The following is a 15,902-nucleotide window of genomic DNA, read 5'->3' as shown; positions in this document are numbered from 1 at the left end:
ATATTTATAAAATATAACACAGTGGCATACGCCTGTAATCCTAGCAACTAGGGAGGCTGAGGCAGGAGAATCACAAGTTTAAACCAACCTCAGCAATATAGTGATGCCCTAAGCAACTGAGCAAGATCCTGTCTCAAAAAATAATGTTGACATTTGGTCTTTATGGTGATAGTGTTGTGAGATCAAGTCTTAAGGGTTAAGAGGGATTAGTAGCCTGGCGTGGGAGTACACATGGTAATCCTAACTTCTCAGAGCCTCAGGCACGAGGTTCGCAAGCTCAAGGCCATCTTAGGCATTTTAATGAGACCCTGTTTCAAAATAAAAATAAAAAGGGCTGAGGATATAGCTTAGTGGTAGAGCACTTCTCTAGCAGGCAGGTCCTGAGTTCCATCCCCAGCACCACAAAAAAAAAAAAAAAAAAAAAAAAAAGAAAGAAAGAAAGAAAAAAGGAATTAATGTCTTTGTCCCAGGAGTGGATTGGTCATCTTGAGAAAGGACTGAAATAAAGCAAGACTGCCCCTTGTGCCTTTTCTCTCCCATGTGCTCACCTCCCCTTCTACCCTTCTGCCATGTTATGACACAGCACAGGCCTCCCCAGAAGTAAAGCAGTTGGGTGGCACCCTGTTCTTGAACTTCCCACCCTCTAGGACCATTAACAAATATTTATCAAGTTCACCCATATGCCAGGTGCTGAGGGCACAATGGAGTCTAAAGTCACCATATAGATAGGGGCCATTCATAGAGCATAGTGGTAAAGTGTGTGCTTAGCATGCTCAATCCCCAGCACTTAAATAACAAAATAAAGTAATGTAGATATGTAGAGCAACCACACTACCTTCCAGGGTGAACTTAGTTCTTGGGGGTGGAGGCTAGGTAGGTGGAAGGTGTCACTCGGCAGGGCTTATTTGTTCAGATTCTTGCCTCTACTTATAGGGCAGGACAACTCTGAAATGAGGATTGTGACCTACTTTCAGGCATGATTAGTCAGAGAATTCTTTATGACAAAAAAGGGCTAGGGATGTGGCTTATTGGTTAAGCATTCCTGAGTTCAATCCCTGGCACAAACAAATAAAAAGAAAAGAAAAAAAATGAGGGGAGGGGAGAGGGCAGGGGGAAGGAAAGATGGTGGAATGAGACAAACATCATTGCCCTATGTACATGTATGATTGCATGAATGGTGTGACTCCACAATGTGTACAACCAGAGCTGAAAAGTTACACTCCATTTGTGTACAATGAATCAAAATGCATTCTGCTTTCATGTTTAACTAAATAGAACAAACAATAAAAAAGAAAAAAACGAGGAGGCAGTTGTCCCCTGGTGAATAAACCACTCCAAGGTTTGATTCTTTCAAGGTTTGGGGCTTCACTGCTTTTGACATGGAAATATTGTTACATCCTGGCACCTGTGGGTTATTCTAGGCACCTTGTTCAGGCTGTAACCATGGTCCTCTTGTGAGATGAGAAGTTTTACTACTGAACATGGTGGCACATGCAAGTAACACCAGGAGGGAGACTGAGGCAGTGACTCGGGGAAGTTAAGTGCAAGTTTGAGGCCAGCACTTAGCAGTTTAGTGAGACCCTTAAAAATAAAAAGGGCTGGGGATGTAGTTCAGAGGTAAAGCACCCCTGGGTTCAATCCCCAGTACTAGAAAAAAAAGAAATTTTATTACCCTTTGGTTCACATATGATCCAGAAGGTCATACATGGATCAATCATTTCTTCTACAAATTCCCAGGGATCCTGTAACTCAGATGCTCAGAAGTCTTTCTCTCCGAAGTACCCAGACACCCACTGCACACCCACCCCTCCGATTGCCAACTGTCTGCTCCCCTGCCTGTGCTCAGGAGGGTAACATATTTAAATAATGATATTGGGATTTGCTTTAAAATATATCAGTTAGCATGGTACAGTGGCCACTTGGGAGACATACATATACACGTGTGTATACATACATATGCATACACACATACATACTTTACCGCTAAAAATAATGCTCATTTTTTTTCTCTGCAGTTACTGTGTTGGCTCAGTTATGCTCTCGTATCTCATATGAGCTCATTTACAAGATCCTGACTTTCCCTCGTGTTACAAATACTGAAACTAAAGCTCTGAGGTGCAATCACTATATCAACCATGGGGTGGCGCCCCTACCCCGGTTTTTCAGTGCCCTCACCTGCTCTTCAATAACCAACTTGTAGGCAAACAAACCAAACTTGCGTCCCTGGCACGACTTTCCTCTCCAGTTGGATCAACAGAAACAGATGGGTGCTACTACCACCGCGCGGCAGGGCTGAAATGTCTTCTCTGCGTGCCCCTTGGAAATCCGATTTGCTGGGCTCCCCACCCAGCAGCCCAGCCTGGGCGGAGGTCACATCCTCTCAGCTGTCAAGCTCGGGGCGGAGGCCGTGTCCCCAGCCAGCTGTGCTGCCTGCGAGCGCGGCGGGCGTGGCTTGGGATTCCCCGGGAAGGGAGGGCACTGTGTGTCCTTGGGCGGAGAGGGGAGGTGACTCCAGCAGAAGAGGAGGACGCAGAATGAGGGCCTTGCGGGTGAGGGCCCCCACGGACTGGGCCAGAAACCCCAACCCAGAAGCCCTCGCCATAACACAAGACTCCTTAAACATCCCAGGATCTGGGGCCTTGGAACGTGAGCCCCCTTCAGGGTCTGGGACCCTCCTCCAAAACCCAAGCTTCTGAGGCAACCAGGACCGCTAACATGGTCCAGAGCCCCGGATTTAAACCTCCTTCATTCAGGGTTCCCTTTCCATACTGAAACCCCTAGCCCTACTTGGGACTTCTTTGGCCACTAGAAACTCCCAGGGAACCTAGTCTTGACATTGCCAGGACACGGTTTCCTCCCATGAATCTAGGAACCCCCACCCTCATTCTCAGGACTTGGACTTCCAGAACAGAAGGCCCCTTTTTGAGTCCTCTTGATCGCCAGGACCGTCTAGAGAGCCTTCTAACCTCCAAGCCTTCCTCTCTAGGTACTAAGATTCTTCTAGGCCTTTCTTGATAGGCCCCTCCTTCCCTGCCCTCACTGGCAGTTGAATCTTGCTTTCAGGACCATTGCCAGGGATAGGACGGTCCTCAAGTTCATGCCTCACCAGCCCCATTTAGGGACGACCCTTCAGGTGCCTCCAACCCCTCTACCTGCTGTACCCGCAGGTCTCCCAGGCGTTGATTCGCTCCTTCAGCTCAACCGCCAGTCACCGCTTTCAGAACCGAGTGCCGGAGAAACAGAAACTCTTCCAGGTAGGGGAAGAACCAGGGCAGCAGGCAGGGGCTCTGATCTGGGCCAGGGGTTGAGGTCAGTGGGGCAGCCAGCATCCTTTCTCATCCCTCACTCCCACTCAGGCGGATAATGACCTCCCTGTACACTTGAAGGGCGGGGGAACAGACAACCTCTTATACAGACTGACTATGGCGCTGACTCTGGGTGGTGAGTGCGGGCTTGCTGGTCCTGATCCGCATGTGGAAGAGGGGGCTGGTTCCCGCTGGCATTTGGGGAGAGGACTTTGCTAGAGTCTGGGCTAGGGATTGGCAGTCTGGGAAGGCATTGAGTCCTCAGCTGGCCAAGTTTGGTGGATGGGACTGGAGTCAAGGTTGGCACTTAGAAAGGAAGCTACCTAGGGTCCTGATCAAGGCCTGTAGGATGGGAGGTGGGGTTCCATCAGGAGTTCTGTTTGGAAAGGGAGCTGACATCTGAACTGGAGCTGGGATCCAGGATGGTACTGGGAAACCAGAAGGGTTTAAAAGTGGGAGATGAGGTCTGGAAGGGAAATTAGGGCCTCATTCTGTACCCCCACTCTCCCATCCCAGGCACTGTCTACAGCTTGTACTGCCTTGGCTGGGCATCCTTCCCCCACAAGAAGTAAGATCAAGAAGCTTGGAGGACCTAGGGGACTTGAACAAACATCAATAAATTGACTTCTTGGAACCCAGCCTGTGTGTGTGTGTGTGTGTGTGTGTGTGTGTGTGTGTTTATGTGTCCCACCCCATCCTCCCATGTCTGTCCTGTGGAGAGTCCATTACCCTGGCCCTTGGTCCCTCATGCTGGACCAGGATGTTGCTGCTTCTGAGCTATTTGCCGAAGACTTCAGAGAGCACCCTAGGCTGCCCTTTCAGGTTTGGGGACCTGGAATGGTACCCTTGAGTGGGACAGGGGCTTTGTAACCCAGATGCAGCCCCTCCTCCTGCAGAGACCCACTGAGAAAGGAAGCCACTGAGTATAACCAATGACATCGTAAGAGGCAGGGGGAAGTGATGACAGAAACTGGTTCAAAGAACAAAGCTTAAAGAGGAGCAAACATGACCCTGGGGAACAGAATTAGGAGTGGCACTGAGACCTCCTACAAGCTCAGGCTCTGGAAGGAGAAGCAGAGACTACCTGGGCTTTTGGGTCTCAGTCTCAGGCTCCGCAGGACCTGTGTGGGATTCTCAGCAAGAACCCGGTTACAGAGTGACTAGAACCCAGGATGAGAAAAAGATGCAGAGGAGAAAAGGATTAGGAGATATACAGATCTTGAGGCTAGGCATGGAGCTAGACTCCTAACCCACTCCCCAGACTTTCTCTTCCCCAGAGCCCAAGCCACCCCTCAACTCCCAGAACAGGAGACAGATCACATAGGGAGCAGCAACTGGGATACATTTATTTCCTCCTGGGCCTAGCAGGCTGTGAGCAGAGTACAGGCGAAGGCACTGGGGTGTGCAGGCCTGCAATGGCCTGGAGTTTATTTGGCTGCTTGGGTGGTAACTTGAATGAGTGTGCCAGGGCATGTGAGAACTGGAGTGATCTCAGAACTGAGACATGGCCTTGGGGCATGGAAGCCACCTGAATATTTGGCTCGGCACAGGTACAGGAGAGAGGTAATAGAGAGTGTACGAGAGGGGTGTGGTAGGGATGGGGCGACCCTTGGGCTGAACGTGCTAGAATGTCTTAGAGTCAGGGTAACACTCAGGGTACGGCATACTGGGGCATGATGGGCCCTGGTTATTGACCAAGAAGCTGGGTTTCAAGGACTGGGTGAAGGAAAGGTCTATGGGTAGCAGGACCTATGAAGAAGTGACTGCAGACAGGATCGGCCTTGGCAGAAACCAAGGATCCTTGGTGGCTCCTGTGGCGAGGCGGTGAGGGGGCAGGTCTGGGCTCCCATTCAGGAATACATAGTCAGCTGTAGCCACTGGAGAGAGGAAGGCACAAAGTGAGGAGCAGGGAACACCAGAATACCAGACCCCCTTCTCTGCCTTCACCTAGGAATTGTTAGGAAAGTAGGATAAAGGGGGCCAGAGTCCTGAGCAGGTACACAGCGCTGAGGACAGCGTCTCTCCAGGTACCCACACCCCAGGAAGGGGGTTCTTACCTCTTGGATGTTCACCTGGATTTGTCCAGTGCCATCTTTGTCAAGAGATTTGAAGGCACCTGGAGGAGAAAGAATGTTTTTGTATTGGGGCTGGGGGGATTAGAATAATGATGTCCTATTTTTTTAATGGATGTAATTTCTTTATTATTTTTATGTGGTGCTGAGGATCGAACCCAGTGCCTCACATGTGCGAGGCAAGTGCCCTACCACTGAGCCCCAGCCCCAGCCCTGGAGAATGATATACTGTTAAATGGGACCATGATGAAAAAGTAATAGCTCGCACATTTACTCTGTGCCAAATGCTGTGTAAAGTGTTTTCTTCATATTAACTCATTGAATCCAATTCTGTGAGAATTGGTTTTCTTTTTCCTTTTCTTTCTTTTTCTTTTTTTGATATTAGAGATTGAGTCCAGGGACACTCTACCACTGAGCTGCATCCCCAATTCTATTTTTTTTTTTTTTTTTTAAAGGTAGGGACTCCGTATGTTGCCCAGGTGGGCCTCAAATTTGCAATCCTCCTTCCTTAGTCTCCCCAGTCATGTACCATCAGGCTGAGTGACTGTCATTTAAAAATGAGGTACAGAGAAGTGAAGTGACATGCTCCAGGTCACAAAACAAGAGAGGAAAGAAATTGGGACCGGAATCCCAAGCCTCCCACTAACATCTATGCTCCATTCTCTCCAGTCCCCACTAACAGGATACTGGGGAGGCTCTCAGACTCCAATTTCTGCCCCTAAAATCTGGTGTGATCCCCAGAATTGACTGGAATTGACTCTAGGTTCCCACCTATAGTCAAACTGATGCAAAGAGGTGCCTACACTGTCACTCCCATCACTCACAGCTGTCACCAGTCAGGCATCTACCCTTTGTGTGTCTTGGACACTGCACTCATCACCATTACCACTGGTCTTCTTGCTGGAAAATCCAGGGCCATCTCTTGAACTTTCTCTCTCTCTCTCTCTCTCTCTCTCTCTTTTTTTTTTTTTTTTTTGGTGAGTACCAGGGGCTCTCTACCACTGAGAAAAACTACACTTACAAACAACATGTATCCCATTTGTTTACAATAAAAAAAAAAAAAAAAAACTACACTTACAGTCTTTTATATCTTATTTTGAGTCTTACTAAGTTGCCCAGGATGATATCAACTTGAGATCCTCCTGCCTCAGCCTCCTCGGTAGCTGGGATTAGAAGTGTGCACCGCTGCACCTGGTTTGGGCCTTCTCATAGTAACTTAAGACATTAAATGCCCTATTGTCCACTCCCACTATCTTCCACTTTTCCTCTTTCAACTTTTTTTTTTTTTTTTTTTTTTTTTTTTTTTTACCAGGAATTGAACCCAGGGGCACTTAACCAGTGAGCCACATACTCAGCCCTTTTATTTTTTATTTTGCAAGAGTCTCGCTAAGTTGCTTAGGGCTTCGCTAAATTGCTGAGATTGGCTTTGAGTTCATGATCCTCCTGCCTTGGCCTCCCACTGGGATTATAGGCATGCGTCACTGCACCCAGCCTCCTTCAATTCTTAATGTACTGTCTACCCTGGGCTCTTGGGAGGCCAAGGGATCTTCCTAAAGCCAAACCTGAGCCAGTCCCTCTCCTGCCTAAAACTTGTCAAGGCTCTCCAGTGCCAATGGTGGAGTCTGAGCACCATTCACCACCCTGCACAGCCTGACCATGCTCATCGTTCCTGCCTCCTCTCACTCTATTCAGTTCAGATCTCAGACAGACTTAAGTTCAAATTCTGACTTTCCCACTTCCTAGCCGAGTGGCTGTACTCACACAGTTTTGCCTCCCTGAACCCTAGGTTCATCCTCTACAAAATGAGGACAGTAATTTCTACTTCTCCAGGTTGTCTTAAGGATTCAGTATATTAATACTCATAAAGGCTGGGGGTGTAGCTCAATGGTAAAGCATATACTTAGCATGTCAAGGTCCCAGGTTTGATCCCCAACACCAAGAAAAAAAAAAAAAAAAAAAAAGCAAGACCTCATGACCTAGTCCCTACTTCCTATGGACCCTCCCACTCCTGTGCCTCCTCAGCCGCCCCCTATTCAGTATGCTTTGAACAAAGAGTCCACCAAAAAAGCGCCCAGAGCATCATTTTCTCTTTCCCTTCGAGGCCTTTACACAGACTGTTTCCTTGGCTTGCAACACTGCTCTCTGCGCCCTTACTATGTTCACCTTTCCCCTCCAGGGAGGCCTCCCTGACCCCTTGGGCTGCATCAGGTGACTCCTCTTTCTGAACAGCCCCCCTGGGGCTTCCCCAAGCACAATCTGACCACACTCTCCTCTGAGCTGCCCCTCATAATCCTGATCACTCTAACTAGTCTCAGCTGTCACTGCTTGTGGCCTATGAGTGGACTGTAAGCTCTGTGAGGGAACAGGGCTCTTTCTGACACTGTTATGCCCCTATGACCTGGCCTCAAGGTCAGGCTTAGAAGAAACCTTGGACAACAGAGTTTGGACAAATCTCCTGGAAAGAGAGCTGAGATGTCACTCACGGAACATAGCGTCCAGCCTGACCAAGCAGCTGATGAAGTTGTCAAAATCCATGTTTCCTCCCTCATCAGAGTAGCGCCGGATGATCATGTTGTAGAGATGCTCATTCAGGTGAAACCCTGAGAACGGGTCAGTCTCTTAGGTGCGGAAGCCACATGACCCAACCTACTCTAATTCCCAGGATTCAGCCACCAGCACAGTGGGGGCTGCCTCATCAATCCCACCCCAACACCACCACATCCCTGGCTGCCCCACCTGCTGCCTCAAAGGCCCCTGGGAGTTCACTGCTGCAGATGGTCCCTGATCGGTCAAAGTCAAATTGTTTGTATATGGCCTGTGGAGAGAGGACAGGGTCTGACTGAGCATCATGGGGCATAGTGCTTCCATGGCTTGGGGGTCTTGGGTGCTAGGAATTTCAAAGACTGCCACTCACCTGCCACTTTTTAATGTTGTTCCACAGATACTTAAATTCCTCGAAACCCAGCTTGCCTGTGGTGTCACTCTGGCAGGAGGTTGTTAAGAATACCGTGACAGCTGTACAGATATGCATACTGTATGCACTAGACACACGACAACATTACAAACTCGGGAACCTGGACTAAAATGCCAGCTCCCATTCAACACCCGTCATGTCACATGGGGTATGGTTTCATTTTTCATTTTATCAACACATCTTTCTTTCTGTGTGTGTGGTACTAGGAATTGGACCCAAGGGCACTTCACTGCTGAGCTATATCCCCAAGACTCTCTTTAAATATAACCATGGGAAGTTACATCGTGCTTCTTCAAACTACGAATTCTTCATCTAAAAAGAATTAAGTCCTCATTTGTATACATGATTGACACCATGCTATGGCATGTTATTGCCAAAACCATGGGTTTTCAGATCAGGGTCTGTGGGATGACAGGTTGAAAGTCAGAGGCCAGAGATCACAGCCACCTCAGTTCCTATGCCCCTCCTCATGTATGTAGGCAAGCACTAGACAGACCACTGATGCATACCCCCAGCACCCCACACCCCATTTCTTCCCCAGTACTGAGACTGAACCCAGGGCCTCATGCATGCCAGGCAAACGTCCTACTACTGAGCTACATCCCAGCCTTTAAAGTTTTGAGACAGGGTCTCCCTAAATTGCCCAGGCTAACCTGAATTTGTGATCCTCCTACCTCCACCTCCTGAGTCCTTGGGATTATAGGTGTGTCCAACTGTGCCTTGTTTATAAAATTTTAGGTAGTAACAATTTCATAAATGTTAGGACATGTAAAAAACAGGAGTGTAGCCAGGCATGGTGGTGCATGCCTACAATCCTGCCAACTCAGAGGTTGAGGCAGGAGGAGCATGAGTTCAAGGCTAGCCTTAGCAATTTAGCAAGGCACTCAGTAACTTAGCAAGACCCTGTCTCAAAATATTAAAAAAGGACTGGGGATGTAGTCCAATGGTAATGTACCCCCGGGTTCAATCCCCAGTACCAAAACAAAAAGCAAGTGTCTTAAAATCCTAAAATTTTAAGGAAATAAGGTTATAACAAGTACCTGTTAGGAATGTAGCTCAGTGGTAGGGCACTTGCCAAGCAGGTGTGAGGCCCTAGGTTCATTCCCCAGTAACACACACACAAATCAAAAGCTAAATGAGATATTGATATAAAGCCCTTAGTTCAGGGCCTGGCATGTAATAAATTCTCAAATAACAATGGCCAATACTTACTAAGTCACTTAGTATATTCCAGATACCGTAGTAAGCTATTCAGGAACATCACTTTTCTCACTAAGTCCTCAGAACACCAGCCCTACCTGGATTACTTCCAGAGAAGAAAACAGATTAAAAACTGAAAAATTGGAGTAAGATCACAGTAAAAGTTAATGTGTACAGACCACTTTCTATATGCTATATGCTGTGCACTATGCTAAATCTTATGCATATAACTCCAGTGTCAGTTATCACTCTTTTTTTTTTTTTTTGGTGGGGGGGTACTGGGGATTGAGCTGAGGAAGCCTTTACCACTGAACTACATCCCCAGTCCTTTATTTTTTAAATTTTGAGTCAGAGTCTCACTAAATTGCTGAGACTGGCCTTGAATTTACAATCTTCCTGCCTTGGCCTCCGGTGTAGCTGGGCTTACAGATGCACATTCCTGTGCCTGGCCACTGTTCCCATTTTGCAGGCAGGGACAGTGAGGCACAAAGAGGGTCAACAACCTGCTAAGGAATACAGCTGGGATTGTTTCACCCTATGGAACACAAGTGTGATCATGACATGCGTTCGTGCATCTGTATTGCCCTATATTCTAGGTGCACCTGTATCCAAGATCAGCTAGCGACTGGCCCGTGTGTGGTCAGATATTCTGTGTGTATTCTTGTAGTGCTGGGGATTGAACCAGGGTCTCATGTATGGTAGAGCAGCACTTTACCACTGAAGTTACATCCCTAGCCCACATGTGCTCCTGTGTATGTTCCTTCATACACCACATCACATGTGCTGTATGGTATGTGCTGTGAATTTATGCACATGTAGGTGTTATAAGCTTGGATTCTCAAGCTCAAAAGACCTGTGTCCAAATTCATACCCTCCCATTTACTCGTCTTTATAATTTCAAATGTCTGCTTCTTTTTGAGCCTCATTTTCCTTACTTATAAAACATGGTATAGTGATATTCCTATCCATTAGGGTGTCTGTGAAGGTACAGAACATTAACCTAAGTAAAGTGCCAGATGTGCTTCCTGATGTTATTTATTGCTGCACGTCTCTAGGTGGGTGTGTTTTCCGATATATGCATGTTCATGTCTTTGGGTATGAAAGCTATACCCAGCTGTCCCAAACACACTCTCAGAAAATTCTCCTTAAGCCAGGCCTGGTGGTACACATCTATAATTTCAGCAACTCAGGAGGCTGAGGAAGGGTGACTATAAATTCAAGGCCAGCCTCGACAACTTAGTGAGGCTCAAAGCAGCTTAGCAAGACTCTGTCTCAAAATAAAAAATACAAAAGGCTGGGGATGAAGCTTAGTGGTAAATAATCCCTGGGTTCAAGAAAAAAAGAAAGGGTGGGAGGGAGGAAGATAGGGAGGGAGGGGGGAGGGAGAGAGGGAGGGAGAGGTGGAGAGAGGGAGGGAGAGGGGGAGAGGGAGAGGGAGGGGGGGGAGGGAAATTCCTTCTTCACCCAGGTCCTTCCCTAGACTGTGTCCAAAAGGATACATCCATCACAGCCACCATGCTGCGACATGTGTCAATGCCAAAACCATCAGTTTTCAAATCAGGGTCTGTGGGAACAAGTTGAAGGTCAGAGGCCAGAGACCACAGACACCCCAGCACCTATACCTCTAAACCATGCCTTGACCCTGGACACTCACGGCGGGTCACGATCTTGTTGAGAATGTTCATGAGTTCCGTGGCACTGACCTCCATATCCTGAGGGCAGAAATTAGGGGCAGGTAAGGGAAAGACTGAAAGGGGTCTGGATGAGTTATGAAGGAGAACAAGAACTTTGGAATTGTCACAAATATATGGTACAAGAAGAGTCCAAGAGAAGACATGAAGGATTAGGATAGAGCCAGGGTCCCCAAATTACTTACATCTCCAGCCAGTTGGGCAAAGAGTTTCCGGAACTGCCGGACCTCTTCACTCTCGTTGGCCTCAATGTTGGAGTAATGGGTGCGCGGGGGCTGCAGAGGGAGAAGATTTCAGAGCAGATATGGGAAGGGTACCTTGGTTCCCCATACCCAAGCACTGCAGATGAGAAAGTGAGTGGGTCAGGCAGTCTGAAGATCAGAGGATAAGGGGTGGTTAGTGAACAGGAAGAATATGTGGCATGGCTGAAAACCATGGCTGTTTGGGGACATGGCAAGGGAGGGACTTAATGGCAGAGCAATTTCATAAGAGGGGGAGGGGAGGCTTATTTATAGGAGCAGGGAAGGAAAAAGCCGAGAAGAGGGTTCTCTGGTCGGGGAGGGTCGCTTACCGGAGGTTCGGGATTGTACTGTGCAGCCGCCTCGCTAAGAGGAGACAAGGAGGAGTTAGTGCGGAAGGGGGAGGGGCCTCCAACGGGCAGTGCCCTCAGAATCTCCAACGCCAACCCCCGAAATCCCAGCCTTCCACCCGCCTTACCTGGTTCCTTCCCTCTTCATCTTTCCCTGTCTTCACCTGTCCATCCACATGGCCCTGGTTCTGTCTCTCCATCAATCCAACCACATCCCACAGTCCCACCCCCACGGTAGAATCCATTCCTGCCAAAGCACATCCATCCAATGGTAGATTTCAGAATCATCTTGGTCCCACTCAATTATCAACCCGAAATCCTATCCACTCCATACACAACACCCCTCCAAGATTCACTTCACAAAGGCTCTGCCCAAGCTTCCCAGGGTTTAATCCTCCTCAGGTCCCATCTTCTTAGGACCCTTCTCCATCACTCCCCTTCCTGAATGTCTGCTTTTCCCAACATCCTAACCTAGATCCCTTAGTCCCTATCCCTTTGAGAGATCACTGCTTGTTGATGAAGGCTAATTAGGCATCAGTAGCTCCTTCTTGGTCATTTCCCCTATCCCATTAGGCCTTGGCCTCTACTGGGCCAACTAACTCACCTAGGACTGCAGATTTTACCTAGGTCAAGTACTGCCCCTATTAAGTGTCATCCAGACTCATTGGCTTTTCCTCTAGAACGTTAATCTCAAGATTAGCCAATAAAAGCTGCGCCCAGTTCATTAAGCCTCACCCCTTCCAAACACCGGCCCGGCCCCCTGAGAGCCCACATTTACTTATTGGCAAGCACAAGGGGATGACGCCCACGTCAAGCCCCGCCCCCACAAGCTGACGCCAGCCTTATTAGTGTCCTCCCCTTGGGCAGTCTCCTGCCAAGAACAGCCCCGCCTAATTCAGGCTCCCCCGCCGCTCTCCAGGTCTCCCCTATTCTGTTCGTGCTGGGCCACGCCCCTCCAGGACCCGCCTCACCTGATGGCGCTAATGACTCCGCCCAAGATGCGCATGGCGGTTCCACCTCCTCCGCCTCCACCTCCTCCTCCGCCGCCGCCGCCGCCGCCGCCCCCCGCGCCGCTGATCAGGCCTCCGAGCACATTTCCCAGGCCCCCACCCAGGCCCCCGCCGCCTCCTCCGCCGCCGCCGCCTTTCAGGAACGAGTTAACCAGAAACATGGCTGCGACTGATTCCTGAAGGGGAAAAGGGGGTCAGTAGCTGCCTCGCCCCTGAGTCCGCCCTCTTCCACAAAAAGAAGCATTTCCGGCTGCAGACGTAGAAGAATCTGAGACCTCGGGGTGGGGGCAGATACCACGGCTAGTGGTCTGGGCTTCTGACGGAGGGCAGGGTAGGGAGGAAGATCAGGTTTGAAACCCCGGGTCTGAAAGGCACCTGTCGAGCTTGAGGGACTTTGGATTGAATGCATGTATTGGCATCGTTAAGGGAATGGGCACAGGTCTGCCCACGGTTCTCCAGAGGGGGTCCCCATGTGGTGCAAGGCGTACCGATGTGTCTGGGCGCTCGAATCTGAGGTCGCGAGCCCCAGAATTGAACCTGGGGGTCTTTGGCGAGTCAGGCTCGCGGATCGGAGATCCTAGGCCTGGAGGCCCCCCTGGGCGGGGTTTAGGGAATTCCGAATGTGGGTTTGTGCCTTTGGGTACTCCCGGCAGAGGGACTACAATGTCACCGCCCTGTCTGAGGGTTCCAGACCGAAGTCAGAGCTGTGAGTCCTAGAGGCCCGGGATAACAAGATTCCCACTGAAACTGGAGGCATGGATCTAAGATAGTGGTTCTGGGCGTCCCAAGGGAGAATTTAAGGGGTGCATCTCAAATCTATGGGCTTGTATTTTAGATCATAAGACCGAGGACGGGGAGGAGCCCCCCGGACGGGAAAATGAGGATTGATCAGGCCTAGGGGTTCGAATCTAGGATAATGGGTTCTCGGACCCCTGAAGCCGGGACTTTAGGGTCTCGCTGGGTCTGGGGGCTGCCGAGCTCGGGATTTCGGGATGCAGGGGGAGTCTGGGTCCGGCGGTCACCGCCTCACTTACACGTCCGGCGGTCGGGCGGTCTGTGGTCTGCTGCTCTCGGGCCTCCCGCTGCGTCCGGCTCCGGAGGGCGGGGCCGGTGACTCAGGCACCAGCTTTAGGGTAGACACTGCAAGGGCCAGGCCGTCATCCGCGCGGTCCTAGAGCCGGCATTCAAACTGCGCCTGCGCACGGCGGCCTCGCCCGCGCGTAACGGGCTGCGAGTGGTGTGACTCCGCCCTGCACGGTTCCGGTGCCTGAGGTTCGAGCCCCGCCCAGACTGGTGCAAAGTCTTATTTCGCTGCTCCTGCGAGAATTAACCGGAGCTCCAAGGTGACGTTACTGGTGTCGTGTGAATTTTCGGCCAGAGGCCTAACTTCGCTCAGCGACAGTTGCGGCTTCCGGTCCGTTCCAAGACTTTTTCGCGACAAACAGTACCGAGAGGCCCCAAGTTTTGTTTGGCTCACAAGCTGGGGACAGACACTCGCAACTGTTGCAAGGGCTAAGGCAGAATGGATTTTTCAGGCCCCTGCCGCATTCCGCATTCTGGTCAAACTGCATTTTTCGCCGCCTACAAATGCCACCCTGTGCCTTTTTGCAGCCGAATCATGGGTCTCCATTATTTTTTTGTTTTTCATGAACGACCCTAAAGTGTCGCCGTCGGTCTTCCAGTCTCTAAAGAAAGCCTCGGATACAGGAAGTCCTTTGACCTCGACCTGTTTTCTGAGTTCATATGTTCCCAGGACCCTGACGAGGGGAGATATATTGAGAGTATAGCTGATATCACTTTTTTTTTTATATTGGGAATTGAACCCAGGGGGAGCTCTACTACTGAGCTACATCCCCAGCCCTTTTTATTTACTAGGGTCTCCCTAAGTTGCTGAGGCTGGCCTCGAACTTGGATCCTCCTGCCTCAGCTTCCCAGTCTGTGGGATTACTGGCATGTGATAGTGCAGCTGGTTGATGCCCCCTTTAGGGGCCTTTTTGACCTACAATTTGGACTGCCACCTTATGCGCGCCCAGTTATTTTTCTGGATTCCTCAGCAGTTTGGTTATCTGGCACTTAGCCTCTCCCCTGAAGACTAAGTTTCAATTTAAATTCAGGTTCAACCCTATTGAAATGGAAAAGAATCAAAGTAACGCCATTTTGTTCTGACCTGACTCCACTATGTGTCCTGAAGCTCTATCTATGTTGACAGTACAGTAGGACCTTCCCACATCTAACTGTGGCCCTGATGTATAACAAAAATGATCAGAAATGTACAATCAAAACTTCTCTTGTGTAATCAAAGTATCTGTCTCAACAAGGTCTTTTCTGACCTACATGTGCCTCAACTGTTCTTGTGGTTTTGCCTTTGTAAACCCCTGCACCTCCACGCTCAGGGCTGTTCTCCCAATTTTGGGCATTGGGTAAGACAGCCAACTGGCAAGACTCCCAAATATGGACTTCTCAGTGGTGATCAGTGTGTTCTTAAATTGTGTCCCACAACACCTATAATAACTGGGCAACCTCAAAACTAACTCAATGTCTCTGAACAACCAATTCATCTGTGAAATGGGAACTTGTGTCCCCCCAGCCCCCCGGCCGCCACCATAGGCCCCTATTAGAATTAAGTAATAAACACTTAGTAAATGACAGCTGTTATGCTGTGTGTGCCCATGCTGTTCAGCAACCTAGAGCCCAACTGGATCCCGCAGCTGTTTGACTCTTGTTCATCCTTAAATAATACTGACAAAGACAGACAACTGACACTCCCCTAAGTACTGTATGTGCAGTAGCTTGTTTGTCCTCACTACAGTCCTGTGGGATGGATACTATTTATGATCCCCATTTTACAGATAAATAAACTGAGGTTAAACCCAAGTAGCCAGGCTCCCTAGCCTGTATCCCTACCTTTATGCAGTGACTCTTCAATAATATAATTAATATGATAATAGTTCAAATAACAAGATCACAGAACACAAGACTGCAGTTGCAGCTAATCCCTCCTGAGGGCTTGCTGGGGCTAGGCCAAGGCAACTGCTATGCAAGCCTTTTGTATGAGTCAAGA

The 15,902-nt window shown here is 49.3% G+C and overlaps 2 protein-coding genes across 3 annotated transcripts; one reads left to right on the top strand and one right to left on the bottom strand.

Moving 5' to 3' along the window:
* Positions 1-1,992: 1,992 nt before the first annotated feature.
* Positions 1,993-3,943, top strand: COX7A1 (cytochrome c oxidase subunit 7A1). Of its 2 annotated transcripts, XM_079118844.1 has the most exons (4): positions 2,419-2,549; positions 3,168-3,254; positions 3,357-3,441; positions 3,822-3,943. In XM_079118844.1, the coding sequence occupies exons 1-4, from the start codon at positions 2,535-2,537 to the stop codon at positions 3,875-3,877; spliced, it is 243 nt and encodes an 80-aa protein (XP_078974970.1). In that variant the 5' UTR covers positions 2,419-2,534; the 3' UTR covers positions 3,878-3,943. The 2 variants fall into 2 exon arrangements, with proteins under 2 accessions (XP_078974969.1, XP_078974970.1); XM_079118843.1 differs by lacking the exon at positions 3,357-3,441 and having other exon boundaries at positions 1,993-2,646.
* A 683-nt stretch (positions 3,944-4,626) lies between these two features.
* On the bottom strand, positions 4,627-14,030 carry CAPNS1 (calpain small subunit 1). Its single transcript, XM_079118842.1, has 11 exons — positions 13,876-14,030; positions 12,803-13,017; positions 11,814-11,847; positions 11,428-11,517; positions 11,206-11,263; positions 11,051-11,115; positions 8,292-8,360; positions 8,114-8,192; positions 7,861-7,977; positions 5,363-5,421; positions 4,627-5,182 (listed from the first exon to the last, which is right to left on the bottom strand). The coding sequence occupies exons 2-11, from the start codon at positions 13,000-13,002 to the stop codon at positions 5,156-5,158; spliced, it is 798 nt and encodes a 265-aa protein (XP_078974968.1). The 5' UTR covers positions 13,003-13,017; positions 13,876-14,030; the 3' UTR covers positions 4,627-5,155.
* Positions 14,031-15,902: the final 1,872 nt, after the last annotated feature.

This window comes from Sciurus vulgaris (genome assembly GCF_902686455.1).
Source record: "Sciurus vulgaris genome assembly, chromosome: 17".
In the NCBI taxonomy this organism is placed as follows: domain Eukaryota; kingdom Metazoa; phylum Chordata; class Mammalia; order Rodentia; family Sciuridae; genus Sciurus; species Sciurus vulgaris.
This window is presented reverse-complemented; position numbering and strand designations above follow the sequence as displayed.

Excerpts from the sequence above, each read along its gene's own strand:
- COX7A1 (XM_079118843.1), top strand. The coding sequence starts at position 2,298 with ATGTCTTCTCTGCGTGCCCCTTGGAAATCCGATTTGCTGGGCTCCCCA. Across the intron at positions 2,647-3,167 it reads AGGATCTGGGGCCTTGGAAC|GTCTCCCAGGCGTTGATTCG; the intron begins GTGAGCCCCCTT and ends CTGTACCCGCAG. Across the intron at positions 3,255-3,821 it reads AGAAACAGAAACTCTTCCAG|GCACTGTCTACAGCTTGTAC; the intron begins GTAGGGGAAGAA and ends CTCCCATCCCAG.
- CAPNS1 (XM_079118842.1), bottom strand. The coding sequence starts at position 13,002 with ATGTTTCTGGTTAACTCGTTCCTGAAAGGCGGCGGCGGCGGAGGAGGC. Across the intron at positions 11,848-12,802 it reads GGAGTCATTAGCGCCATCAG|CGAGGCGGCTGCACAGTACA; the intron begins GTGAGGCGGGTC and ends GTCTCCTCTTAG. Across the intron at positions 8,361-11,050 it reads GCATGGTGGCTGTGATGGAT|AGTGACACCACAGGCAAGCT; the intron begins GTATCCTTTTGG and ends ACCTCCTGCCAG.